Source organism: Vespa mandarinia, chromosome 2 (genome assembly GCF_050613455.1).
Source record: "Vespa mandarinia isolate Hongniang chromosome 2, ASM5061345v1, whole genome shotgun sequence".
NCBI classification, from domain to species: domain Eukaryota; kingdom Metazoa; phylum Arthropoda; class Insecta; order Hymenoptera; family Vespidae; genus Vespa; species Vespa mandarinia.
This window is the reverse complement of record NC_140811.1, coordinates 7,917,370-7,931,702: the sequence shown is the minus strand read 5'-3', so window position 1 is coordinate 7,931,702 and position 14,333 is coordinate 7,917,370. Positions and strand designations below refer to the sequence as shown.

Here is a 14,333-nt window from a genome sequence, read left to right as displayed (position 1 = left end):
AACGTTTACCAATAGATAAATGTTCCTAGTAATATCTGATAAGTGATTGGTCAAATATAAGCCAATTCGATTTGAGGAATAAATGAAAAATTTTTTTAATATATTCTGGTGAAATTTTGATGTGTTTATCGTCAAATTGTAGAAATCACAAATTATTTATTTTTTACTTTTTTAGGTTAATATATAAGTGATAATAACAATTAATAAAATCTAAATGGCTTTAATATCCTGGTTAAAAGTATTAAAAGTGAAATCTTTGCTACAATTCGATTGTCATTTATCAAATTTATTAAATAATACTTATAAGCAGCAAAAGTTAAAAAGAAACCAAAATATTTTATGTTATAGTGTTCACGTTTCTAACGAAAAAGAAAAGAAAGACAATGTATCAAAAGAACAAGTGAATACAGTTAGTGAATCTAAAATAACACTTTTATTACCAAACAATTCTATGACGGTTACATATTTAAAGGATGCCAAAAAACTTGCGAAGGATAAAAATTTAGAATTGACAAAAGTAGAAGATGAACAAAAAAATTCATCTAGAGATACATACAAACTCATACAACCAGGTGAAAGATACTTAAAAACAAAAAATAATGATAAAGAAAATGATAAAATTAAAACAATGAAGCAAATACAGATATCTAGTAGAATTACTGTACATGATCTGAATATAAAATTAAAGAACATCAATAAATTGTTAAGTAAAAATTATAAGATCAAACTTATCGTTAACCATAATTCAGAGACACATGTATGTTACAGCTTATTTCATATAGATCGATATGTTTGTCAGTTTATGAACTTATTTTATTTTAATTTATAGGATAAAGTATTGAAATATGCAGAACTTAATATAAAACAGTATGGAACAATACAAAAAACTGTAAAATCATTGTGTACAACACTTACAATTATACCTATTTTAAATGAGGATAGCAATGAGAATCCAAATGATGTAAATGTAAATATAGAAAAAAAATGATTAATGAACTTTAAATTTATATAATAAATAGAATTATTTATCGATATAGTAATTGTAAATATAATATAAGTATGAATCTATTTATAGTACAAGAATAAAGTATGTAAATAAAGTGATAATATAAAAAGATATTATAACATACTTTAAATAAAAATATTATATTCAAATTTACAAAATGATTTGTTTATGGTAAATATATTATATTGTTGTGCTATAAAGTATTTCCTGGTACTGTATATTTGTTATAGTTTTTGTTTTTAAGGACTTGTTCATTCAATATCTTTAACTATATAATAATGCCACGGTTTAAATTAAATAAGATGCAATAGATATCAGCTAAAAATCAACTTTTTTGATAGTTCCACAAATAACTGAGTGAAAATATTTATTACGGACATTCTAATGTAGTACAGTTTCTAAATTCTACAAGTGTAGAACAATGTCTACCATTTGGACCACGAGGTTGAACTTTAACACTCCTTATTCTTTGTTGCGATGCATTTCTACAAGTTCCTCTGCAACGTGTCCATGCTGACCAAGGTGTCATTTTACAGTCTACTGAAACTAGAAAAATAAAAGTTAAAAGAAAAAAATAGATTATTGGAAATATTATTTGCTATCAACTAATTTATTTAATATTACACTTACATTGTACTTACTTTCGGTTCCTGTTCTGTTATCTTGTTTTGCTGTGAATAATAAATTAATATTTAAATTAATTGTAAATTCTAAATTATATTCGTAAATGTTGTAATAATTTTGAATATCCATTAAATAGATGAACATTTTGAAATGAAAAAAAAAAACTTACAACACGGAGGTATTTTACGGCATTTTCTTTTCCGAAGCAATTTTCGAGGACAACTTTTACCCCCATATTTAGCTGGCGTCTGTAAAGATAATTTCGAAAATTGTATAATTAATTATACACATGTTCCATTTTATAAGATTATTTTATAATGATAAATAATTACAATAATCGTTCGCGTACTAATGGTTAAACCACGACAACCCACGCAAGGGGACCATGTGCCCCATTCTGATACATTGCAATCTATTTGCTGTTTGATCACTTCTGACAATTCTGTCACTTGACTTCCAGCCTGAAGACCTTTGAACTGCAACAATTCTGTAAATCAATTAAAAGATTCTAATAAACTATATTTATAAAAAAATAACTTTCCTTATAACAAATTTTTCATTCTTGATCTATATTAAGATTAAACTTGATAATTTAAAGTAAAGAAATCCAAAAATTGCAAGAAATAATAAAATTATATATTAAGTATTGGGTGTGTAATTAAAAAAAAAAAAAGAAGGAGGAATCTATAGGAATATAAGAGTATAAACAATGTAATTTTTTGACAGAATAAAATTATTACAAAAAGCAATGTTCAAAAGTGACTGGATATATTTTTAAATATACCCGACGTGTCACCAAATTGTGCTCGTTTTGTCTTTCTCCTGTGTTGTTCTTGAATAGGTATATGATAACTGAGCACACTGCTGAGGGATACTTTAAAATTTTTCATAAGAGCCGACAAATTAGCCTTTAATTCTCCTTGTTTCGTTCGATTAGCGTGCACAGAAGAAAAGATATTTTTTTCTCACGTTAGAATATAAGAAAAGTATTGATATCATTCTTTTTATATTTTAACAGGCCACATGAGATCACTTACTTTGATAATTTCCACAAACAGTATAGCAATCTTCTTTAGTTGGAAAGTTATTTCGATTTCCTTCACATCCCGTGTATTTAAAATGATGACATTGGCGATCGTGTTTATTAAAGTAAACTCGTAAAACATTTCCACGACATTTTCCTTCCATTTTTGGTTCGCTACATATTTCTAATAATAAATATGAAAAGAAATATGTAATATTTTTTCTTTTTTTTACACAAAATGAGTTAAATTAATACATTCAGAGTTACTTTAAATCGACAAGCATATATTTACTCGCTGCTTCTTCATTAGAAAAATCACAAGATTCTATCTCAGCTACACAGGAAATTTCTTCTTGTCTACATTCTCCCATGCTTAGATCATCTTGTTCTTCCGCGTGACTCCAACGTTTTTTGTCGAGTCTTGATCTTAGCTTTACACCTGGTCCACAACTGGAACTGCAGGGAGACCACATGGACCATTCCGTATAACGATCAGATGGACACTTCTGCAAATGGAATTTTTTAATCCACGAACATTTTATTAATATTTTTATAAAGATTTAAATCCTGAAATCAATCCTTAAAACATGAAAGCACGTCTTATAATATATTTTCACAAAGGAGATCATTTATTTTAACTAATCAATGATTTTTTTATCCGTTTCTGGACATGCCATAAGAAAAGATTCCTCGAAGGACAAATTGGTGTAATACGAAGAGCATAATTATGATGAAAATATGATAAGAATTGATTATAATTAGTTGACAGATAAAGAAATAACATACAAAATAATGCAAATGCAAGGATTTGCGACAAATGGTGCAGGTATAATCAGATAATTATATGAAGAATTATTATTAATGATATCTTGTTAGTAAAAGGAAGATGCGTAGTAAATGATCGTAACGTTATTGAACGTCATGATACTCTAAAAATATTTTTTATTTTCTTTCTATGGTTTCTTTTCAATGATCGAAACTTGAAACTTTCGTACCTGCGACCATTTCTCGATTACCTCTACTTCCGAGTCATCACCCTCATAAGACAAATTGATTTCCTCGTCCTTCTTCGTGTTCTCGTCGTTTTCTTCAATCAATCGATTTCTTACCTCATCTCCATCTTCACCTGAACAAGGTTCGGTATCACATTCGGTGGTCTGTTCCAATTCCGGACCATTTGATATATTTCTGCATTGCTTTCGATATTGTTTGTGTTTGAAATTACGTGAACGTGACTTTACTGCTTGGCCACAAGTCGCTGAACAAGAACTCCATTTGCTCCAGTTCGTTAGGACACACATTTCGGTATCTAAGATGCCAGAATTCTGTCCGGAATTTCCGCTATGAACAATTTCAGAAATTTCATAACAATTTTTCTTTGACATATTCTTAAAAAAAATGTTGGTTTTTCTTTATTTTTTATTTTTTTTGTTATTTTCTTTATTTTATTATTATTATTATTTCTTTTCGTAGAAAATCAATTTTAATGTTCTTTTACCATTGTAAATGTTCACCATAACAGGTTGTCCTATCCGTTAGCGATATGTTACATTTATTAATGATAGCAGCAGTCTCATTGTGATAACGTCGTTGTCTCAGTTTATTACCCTTCCCACATGTCACTCCACATTCACTCCAATCACTCCAAGAAGTTACCCTGCAGGACTCTGCGAATTAATGAGATTTTCGTAACTAATTAGTTTACGCTATTAGTACGATTTACACGAACATTCAATTCTCTATTTTAAAGCCGTAAAAAGCATATAGTCACTACAGACAAATGAATTTGGAGGACAAATGAATAAAATAATATTTTATAAAATAATATTTTATAAAAATGGATAAAATAACATTTTATCCATTAAGTATCTGTATGATTTTAAACAAAAAAAAAAAAAGAAGAAGAAGAGGATTTTAAAGGTTTTTCTATAGGATAAAAAGATTCGATGAGGATTATCAGATTAAAGCTTATAGTTTACCTTGTTTAATTAAAATCCATTATTATTTTGAATGCTTAAGGATTTTCCAAAACTATTAAACGAGCTACATAGAGCACAGTATTTTCCCTTATTTAACTTTTATCTCAAAGATGTGAATTATTTTATTAAGTTCATTTATCAAGTTTATTCAGTTCATACATATCAATGAAAATAAGGTGCTCCTGATGCTCAGAAAAGAACATAAAATCTACTAAAGAAAAAAAGCAATACTTGCTATAGTCATGACTTTTTGGAGGTTTGTTCATTACACCTGAGTCGATGAACTTTGTCGAAAGATTATTGCAAGTTTTCTCGTACAGTCTCTGGCGATTCAGGTAAAGCTTAGCGAGTGGTTTCATGTCTAGACCAGATGGATCGTAAAACGGAGACCTCGAATCATTTGGATAGTTCGATGTAATACGTCGAATCCGTTCCTGCGGCTCCGTCGGTGAGTTTGGAGACTGTGAAGCAACCATCTCATCGATCGTGCAGTAGCAGATGCATGTATGTATGTATGTATGTATGTATGTATGTGCATTTATATATAGTAATTCTCTACTCTGATTTCTTATCAGTTCAGTTTTAATTTAAATAGGCTATTTTTAAAATTGTTTATCTTTCTACTAAATCAATTTCAAAATTTATAACTTTGAATCTCAGTTGTATCATTAAACTTATATCGTTGATCTTATATTAGAATTTCACATTTCATGAAAGTTCAAAATTAAATAGTCTATCTTTTAATAAAAATTATGTCCTTCGTGTTTTCTTTCCTATAATGATTATTTTTATTCTGATCATAACATGTAAGTTTCTTTCTTTCTCTCTCTCTCTCTCTCTCTCTCTCTCTCTCTCTCTCTCTCTCTTTTTCTCACCAGATATGTTATCCCATCATCGGTGCCTGCGTCGTACGGATACAAATTCAATTCCTTATACTCGATCCAAGAACAATTTTCCAAACACAATTCCAATCCAGATACACCAACTATCCAATCGGGAGAAGGATCTATAGAAACGTTTAAACAAGAGTATTACGATGGTATCTAATAAATAAAGAGACAATTTTCGTTTGAAAGTTGATTGTACCAATCATGGACACCAGAGACATCAAATGATGTTTGCGATCTACACGAAATACCGCAAAAGTTCGACCCGTCACATTAGGATAACTGATACCTCGAGCTTTTATTATAGTCCTGATATGTTCACTCTATAAAAAAAAAAAAAAAAGAAAATAAAATAACAAAAATGAAATAGACAAATTAAATAAAAATTTACATTAACTCATCGTACTTGATTCTTTAATTCGGATTCCAATCTTCTCGTTGATCCAAGCTCAGCTACTTGTTTTAAACCGATACTGGCTATTCCGTCGTATACCCAGAATCGATAGTCGACCGTGTGTGATGCACCGATTACGTCGGAAAATCGGATGAGCCAGCCTTTGCTTGGAAAATCCTAAAGAGAACGAATAGATATCTTATCTTTTACTCGTAAATTCGAATAAGCGAAGTCTCTTTTCTTAGATCATCCGATGATCGTTTCGAGAGTTTTACGAAAACCAGAAGAATATAATAACATGGCTTGTATTTTGCAAGTAAGATAAAGAGAAAAAGAAGTTTGTGAGTAGGAAATTATAAAAAATAAAGATATAAAAAAAACGAGGCAGATGCCAGATGGGAAATTTGTTTTGATTAAACATACTCGCTAGTCAGATATAGATTTCTTTCTTAATGTTCGATCTACATGCCTTTGGATGTGTATTTCTAGACCAGAGCCCTTCGAAAGTAACTTCGTACTTGGCCTCATTACAAGCACAACATTTGTCCAGTACTAGACCCTCATTGTCAGCTTCTGCCTTTATATCTTGACATATGTTCAAAACCAAATTCGAATCGTCCATGTACCATGTGTCCGGTGTTTCCAGAATAGTTGCTCTGTGCTCGAAGAAAAGTAAAAGAAGAAAAGTCTGTGTTATTGTGTTAGTATTATGTTACGATTTAGGAAGATATTTATTTTACTTTTTTAGCTACTTTTTTATGATATTGTATATACATGTTTATTAATTTAAGTACTATAAGTATACATATGCATGTAATACGTACTATAAGTATATATACATATATATTATATATATAAGTATATATATAATACACACATATAATAAGTAATATATAATTATAATAAGTACATATGTATATACAGTAGGATTATATACTTATAATAGCTATTATATAACTGTACATATATAAAATACATATAATAAATATTATAAAATGACAATAAGTACTTACATACGTATTATAAGTATAGTTATATTATTTACATTAGGATAATATTGTAGGATAAAATGATAAACGTACTATTTTAATAAAAGAAAAAAAGTACAAAAGTAGGGAAAACAAAAATATTCATGCAATGAATATATTCAATCAAATAATACCAAGAAATATAAATTCATGATTATATATTAATTTAATGAAGCAGCATAGCATAAAACTTTGAGCGAATAATTATTCTAATTAATTTCAATTAATTTGTTACTTTTTTCCATTCGAATTTTCATTTGAATAATTATTCACGAAAACGCTTGTATTTCATTTCTAGATCATCTCTTTTTCTCACAAATTGTTAACTTAGTGTCCCTTCACCTGATAAGTATGCAACCGCTACCTTCGGAAGGGCTGGTCCACGCGACGGAAACTTGCTCCTTTGGAACTTCTGATATTTCGACGACAGCATTGGCACATTGATCGGCAAATTTGCTGATTGATTCGTCCATGATATCGAAAACACCGATATTCATAATCTCACTATCGTTTTTCATATCGGCGGATATTAAAAATCTCGTGAATTTTCGAGGTGTCGGTCCTGGACTCTCGGACTTTATCGTAACTAAATTGAAATATTATATTTATTATTTTTTAATGACAATTATAACGTACAAAAGATCATTTTATTTTGCTTTCTTTTATTTTTATTTTTCTTTCTTTTATTTATTTATTTTGCTTTTTTTTTTCTTTTTTTAACAAAATCGAGTGAAACAACAACGCATTGCATCAGAAAGCAACAATGACTCATGACCCTTGACCACGTTCCCTCACGATCATTCCCATAACCTTGAATTATAGGAATTAATCGTAAAAACGCAGTTAAATGAAACCTTCGTCGGCGCGTCGAGTTTCTCACGCGTTGCGATGCTATTTTTCTTTTTTCTTCCTTTTTTTTCTTTAGTTTAATTAACATAAAACGTCAGAAGCGTATTTTAATTAATCTGTAAGTAGATGTTAATTTTAACTTATCTTAAATTGACTGGCAAGCTTTTTGAATGATCCTAGAGAGAAAGAGATAAAAAGAGATTTTATTTCTCTCTAAACATCCGTTTAGAATGAAAAAGGACTTTTACGTAGTAGCAAGTATTGCTCTCATCGATCATGAGATATTTTAATGAATATTATCTTCTTGCATCTATGAAGAAGGGGATGAAAGTAGACGGTTGATTTAAGCAGTCGAAAAGCCAGTCGCCTCTATAAAGCTCCTAGCTTCTCTTATTGCGATATGAAAGATCTTTAAGATCCGAATAATGATTTGATATATTACAATTCACTCTTCTTACAATTTTGCATTAATACATTACGGATTCATAATGTCTTTTTTGTAAATCTTTGTGAGACATTATTCTTTAAAATTTATTTGAAATTTTAAAATTTCAAATGAATACACAATTTAAATTAAAATGGTTTAATATTTTAAATTTAAAAATGAATTATTCAATATAAATTAAAATTAGTTCAATATTTTAGATATTAAAATAAATACAATTTAAATTTTTAGAATGATTTAACATTTACTTTTTTCTTTTTCTATTAAATTATCTGATTTTATATTTAATTATTAATTAATCAGACGTTACTTTTAAATTTCTTTAACCTTTTTTTCTACATAATGTCATATAATTTAGAAGTTATGTACTTATTTATTTGATTTTGTCGATACAAAAATAATTGTTTATTTATATTCGAAGAGTATAAATCATATTTAGTGCAATATTATAAGTTTCACGTTTGTTAACTATGTAATATGTTTTTAAAGATAAAAATGAAATTGAATTATGAAGGGTTCAACTTTATACGACATTATATCCATATTTATAGTAACAAGAATTTGATATTTCATGAGGTAACATAAAGAAGGGCGTTTGTAAAATAAAATCGAATCGATATTAATTTCCGGTATTTCGCTCAAGAATATTCGAACAAAGGTCGGACAGAGAAAAAAGAAAGAAAAAGAAAAAAGAATGAATCGATGTATCGATGTCAAATTTTACCTGTGTATTTGGTATCCGGCATATATGCATAAACGGTATCGGATCGATTGTAAAGCGTCATGAAGAAGGAATATTTTTCCTTGGCTTCGGAACGTGGCCTCGTGGTACCATCTATTACCCTGTTACATCTCACTGAATAACTGCTATGCGTTATAGCGAAAAGCAGTAAAATGTAGTAAAGAATTCGTCCTGGTAATATTTCCTGCAAATGATAACGATGTGATATCGATGAGAGAGAGAGAGAGAGAGAGAGAGAGAGAGAGAGAGAGAGAGAGAGAAAGAGAAAGAGAGAGAGAGAAAAAAAGAGAAAGAGAGAGAGAGAGAGAGAGAGAGAAAGAGAAAAAAAGAGAAAGAGAGAGAGAGAGAGACGAAATAAAATACGATTAACTAAAAATTCTCATCAACACTGAATAGTTTTGAATACAAATCTTATATATACATATATAAATCTCACATTCGTTAAAATTGAGACCCGAAAAAAATCTCATAGAGAGATGACGATTTTGTTTAAACTTCCAATCGAACGTTGAACGATAACGGTTCCGATAAAAGTTTTAGTATAATTTGTAAAAGAAAAATCCGTGGATAACAGATCGGTACGATATCGATTATCGAAGAAGGAAACGTATTTCGAAGGATGAAGAAGAAAAAGAAGGAAAAAGAAAGAAAGGAAAAAATAAAAGCCGAGCGAACGAATTTAAATTTGCGATAATGACATTGGTTGCTGCTACGTTCGATGTGAATTCGCATGTATTACAAAAGCGAAGGATTAAAAATGACAAAATAGAGGAAATATATAGAATATGAAAGATATAAATGGATAAGCGGATGAAAAATAATATAGAAAATGGATAGAAGTTATTGCGTAGATATCGATGGCCTGAGAACGAAAGATTTTAAAGAGATTTTTTATTTCTCTATTTTTTTTTTCTTTATATTATTTTATTTTAATGGATTCGACAGAAATGAACTACATTAAATGCGATTTTGGTGATGAACCGATCGAAAAAGAATTTATTTCGTTTATCAAGAACAGATTTGGACAGTAATTAATTGTTTTGCAATCATTTTTGTAATCGATTATTAAATATTATTGTAGTAATTGTAATCATTAATCAATTAATCATTGTTTATATAAATCAGTAATCATAATTTTTTTTGTAATCTGTAATAATAAATTGATCATTTCTAAATCATTCAATAATCAATTTATATTTTATTACGATTAGTAATGTGAATTTATACATTGAAAATTAAACAATATGCCCTACGTTTATGTTTATAAATTTCTTCATATTTTTTTTACTTTCTTTATTAATTGGTTAGTGCTATGCGATTTAATAAAATTTAAATTATTATTGATTAATATATGTAATATGGAAATATTAAATTTCATTTGTCAACAATAACGAGATTTAAATATACTCGACCAATACCCATAGTGATAAAAAACTTTTTATTTCATATAACACACTGAAATCATATAAATTATTAGATAAAATGTTGGAGATAATTATTAAAAGCCAACTATTACTTATGTGCAGACGCATATCAAAGTAAATAAGAAATGTATTTTTCAAAAAATATTCACAGTATTGTTATTACAAATTAAATTACTGTTTCAATTGTAATAAAAAATTTAAATAGTTACGTCATTTCATAAGTAAATAATCCGTAATTATTTTAATGAATAAAAATTTTGCTCAACAGTGATTAAGAAGACGTTTGTCAAGCTGGTAATTATTAATATAGTCTAAATCATTTGAGATATTAAAAAACATGTTTTTCTCTTCGTATATTATTTAAAAAATTTTATTATTACATAAAAGAATTATTTTTCTAAAAAATAAGTATATTTACTTGTTTTCTGCTTTTCGTTATAGAAAAATAATTTTTAAATAATTCAAATCTAAATGTTAAATTATTTCAGTTCGCAAAATATATAACTTATATTAAATTGAATATATTAATTGTGCTTTTCAAATCGATCATTCGAAAATTTTCGTCTTGCTTTTATCCAACAAAATTGATTTCATTCTAATTATCTCAATATCATTTAATCTTCACGACCTTACTAGTGATATAATATGTTAATTTATTTATTGGAATATGCTCTTTGACTATCGATCCAAGCGTTGTATTCGATTTTTCATCAAATTAAAATGACTCATCATGGGAATTCAACTCGATTAAAAGCATATCCCCGAGAGAATAATTACAACAGAAGCGTAATCGCAATCTGGGAGAAATATATATATATACACATATACATACATATATTTATATGTATGCATATATGTAAATCGATGACAATTTATTGTCCGAACATTTCCTATTCCTGAATTTGGGTTAATTAACGTTTGTTCTTCATCGTTGGAAATATAATCACTTTTGTGCTTTTTCTTTTTTCTCATCACTTTGTATAACGTTCATTCAAACAGTCGATGGAACAACGAGTAAACAAGAGTAAATAGAATTATATTCCACTCGAACTAACGGCAACTAAACGTATGCATATACATACGTATCGTATCTATACAACGAATCGTTTAACCGGCTGATTCCCATGATAGATTGATCGATATAAAATATATTTTCAATTACATCCATGTTAACATGAATAACGTAACATATGTGTGTGTATGTATGTGCGCGCGCGCGCGCGCGTGTGTGTATGTTACGTTATTCATGTTAACAATATTCTTTTCTCAAAGTTCCTTTTCGTTTCTTGTTACCAGCCAAAAGGATCGATAACCTCTTTGCAAGACTCATTAAAGATGATCGCAATAGATATGCAGATTTAGGTTCGATAAAGATCCGTTAAGTAATTATCGTCGACAGAGTTTTTTATCGTCTCAAATTGTACCGCCGAGAGTTATATTTTTTTACATATTATAATAACGATATAAATGGCGCGTGTCGAAGCCGCAAACGTGCTGATCTTGTTTTCGATTTAGTCAGTCTGATAAACTCGTCAGGCAAAGATTTACCGACATTGAAAGTTGCGTTCGTAAAGAAAGTGAGAATTGAAAAACTTTAAATTACTTTATCGGACGTTTCAAAAATCTGTTGTTAGTTAAAGCTTTCTGATTTAATATATCATCTGTACATAATACGTAAAATATATACGCATATGTATGAATAGCTATATATATAGGTATATATATAGATATATAAATATATAGGGATATATATATAGATATATATAGGTATATAGATATAATACCTACATAATGAAAAGTTTGTATAGTACCGTTCGTTAAAACGTTTCCCGAACGAAAATAAATCCTCGAGCAGGAGCAATTTGTAGAAGAGATAAATCTGCATGCGACATGTCAGAGGGTTGATCGTGCTCGTTCATCGACTTTACGAAATAAACGTGCATATATCAAGCAAGTTAAAAGACGGGACTCGAAGCAATCGATTAGTTTTCTACGGTTTCCAAACCCGACGCTTGGAAATCCATTTAGTGAGGGCAGTACCTTGACTACATCAAACGTCGTTTGACTAAAATTCGCAACTTTTAACCAACAATCATCAGATTCATATATATTTTCAAGAATATCTAGATTTGCCGATTGAGCTCTATGCAAATTTTATGTCCCTCCCAAAGAGGCCATGAAAGATTCCTACGTAATAAATGTGATAAGTACGTACATATGTGATATATTATATATATATATATATATATATATATATATGTATATATATACATAAATTTTATGTGTATGTATATGTATATATATACATAAATATATGTATGACATATATACATATATATATATGACATATATACATACATACATACATATATATATATATATATATATATATATATATATATATATATACTTTTTCTTATGTTTGATATAAACGTCCATTATTATTCTTCTCTGCGATATTTTTCTAAGGAAATATCCCCATAAAATTTTAATGTCCTACAATAGAAATGAACGAATAAAACTGAATTTTTTAATATCCAAGGAATTCTGATAAATTATATGATATTTTATCCTATATCTTTTTTTTTAACTCTTTAACTCTTGTATAAATGTTTTTTAAATTAAATATTAATTTTGAATAAATCGAGCCAAGAGTATGTTTAATAACAATTTATAATTACTCTTGTCTAATTAATTACTATCAGAAATGAAGAATACTATTAGATTAGAATACTATTAGATCGGCCACTTGTTTCTAAGTTCATTGTCAATATGCTTTTCTGATGACGGTCGTGATCATGACCTTAGATAGCGAAACCTTATTAGAATTATATGCGAAATCATGAAGTTTAAGGACTTCGATCGTGATGAGCGGAATATCGTTAAAAGATTTGTTCTTCATAAAAAATACTACATATATATTTTTTTTCTTCATAAAAGATGCTTATTAAATATAAAAATGAAATTGAGTGGAAATATTTTAGAAATTATAATTCTTAAACAATCCCGTAAATAAATAAATAAATATTTAACTTAGATAAAAACCAGAAATTCGAATAAAAAGTTAGATTTGGATTGATAAAAAAAAATTATATAAAAAGTATTACATACTAAAGTTACATAATAAAAAATTCTGTTTAATTTATTTAAAATAAAATTAGATAAATGAATTGTAAATATGTACGTATAAACAAACAAACAGATTAGTATTTCATCTAATTTCCTCGAAGAGAAAACTAATCAATTTTAATATCAACTGACATTCAATTTTTATGCGAATAAAATACACATTCCTCGAAGACGACAATGAAGAAGAAGAAAATAACGAAGAAGAAGAAGAAGAAAATAACGAAGAAGAAGAAGAAGATAATAACGAAGAAGAAGAAGAAAATAACGAAGAAGAAGAAGACACGAAGGAGCGAATACATTTCCGGGGGCTAGAAATGCCGGGCACAGTTCGAATACCTGCCTAATAATAACCGGAATCACATTAACAAAAGCAAAGACATGTCCTCGTCTGGTCTCCGGCAGAAAACAGTGTAATATATGTAAATGTTACTCACCATGATAGAAAAGAAGAAAAAATAATGTCTCGTGCAACACCGGCAATCAAGCTAGTAAGCACGTAACGTCAAAATTCGATCTTCAATGAGTCGTTAATTTTTCTTTTTTTAAATTTCAAAAACTTTGTTTCTCCTTTTTTACAAAATTCAAGTATCGTCCTCTCTTTCTTTCTCTCTCGCTCTCTCTTCTTATCTCTTTGTTTTTAAACACGAGAAAAGACACAACAAAAGCACGAGCGAAAACACGAAACGCTCCGATCTCTTTGACTCTGACCGAGTGCACTAAATCTAACACGACTCACAAACGTTCTCGCTGATACACGCACGCGTGCGCAACTGACGGCAACGAAAACTCGACGGCACCGACG

At 28.7% G+C, this 14,333-nt stretch overlaps 2 protein-coding genes across 7 annotated transcripts; one reads left to right on the top strand and one right to left on the bottom strand.

Moving 5' to 3' along the window:
- Positions 1–181: 181 nt before the first annotated feature.
- LOC118439711 (uncharacterized) lies at positions 182–1,100 on the top strand. The gene is made up of 2 exons (XM_035861684.2): positions 182–757; positions 830–1,100. Exons 1-2 carry the CDS (start codon positions 215–217, stop codon positions 986–988), a joined length of 702 nt encoding a protein of 233 aa, XP_035717577.1. The 5' UTR covers positions 182–214; the 3' UTR covers positions 989–1,100.
- Positions 1,101–1,320: 220 nt separating this feature from the next.
- LOC118439703 (spondin-1) lies at positions 1,321–14,304 on the bottom strand. 6 transcript variants are annotated; one of them, XM_035861667.2, is made up of 17 exons: positions 13,966–14,304; positions 8,961–9,162; positions 7,285–7,528; positions 6,384–6,570; positions 5,927–6,091; positions 5,720–5,843; positions 5,509–5,639; positions 4,869–5,094; positions 4,153–4,321; positions 3,671–3,995; positions 2,947–3,160; positions 2,668–2,838; positions 2,415–2,549; positions 1,963–2,117; positions 1,800–1,878; positions 1,648–1,677; positions 1,321–1,552 (listed from the first exon to the last, which is right to left on the bottom strand). In XM_035861667.2, exons 1-17 carry the CDS (start codon positions 13,966–13,968, stop codon positions 1,377–1,379), a joined length of 2,736 nt encoding a protein of 911 aa, XP_035717560.2. In that variant the 5' UTR covers positions 13,969–14,304; the 3' UTR covers positions 1,321–1,376. The 6 variants fall into 6 exon arrangements, with proteins under 6 accessions (XP_035717560.2, XP_035717562.2, XP_035717561.2 ...); XM_035861669.2 differs by having other exon boundaries at positions 3,764–3,995; XM_035861668.2 differs by having other exon boundaries at positions 3,650–3,995; positions 4,905–5,094.
- Between the last annotated feature and the right edge of the window lie 29 nt (positions 14,305–14,333).

What these genes read in the sequence shown, in the direction of transcription:
- LOC118439711 (XM_035861684.2), top strand. Translation starts at nt 215, where the DNA reads ATGGCTTTAATATCCTGGTTAAAAGTATTAAAAGTGAAATCTTTGCTA. An exon ending in ACCATAATTCAGAGACACAT is followed by an intron (nt 758 to 829) that starts GTATGTTACAGC and finishes TTTAATTTATAG; the next exon opens with GATAAAGTATTGAAATATGC.
- LOC118439703 (XM_035861666.2), bottom strand. An exon ending in ATGATGGGATAACATATCTG is followed by an intron (nt 5,095 to 5,508) that starts GTGAGAAAAAGA and finishes GTTGCTTCACAG; the next exon opens with TCTCCAAACTCACCGACGGA. An exon ending in CCGTAAAATACCTCCGTGTT is followed by an intron (nt 1,678 to 1,799) that starts GTAAGTTTTTTT and finishes TATTATTCACAG; the next exon opens with CAAAACAAGATAACAGAACA.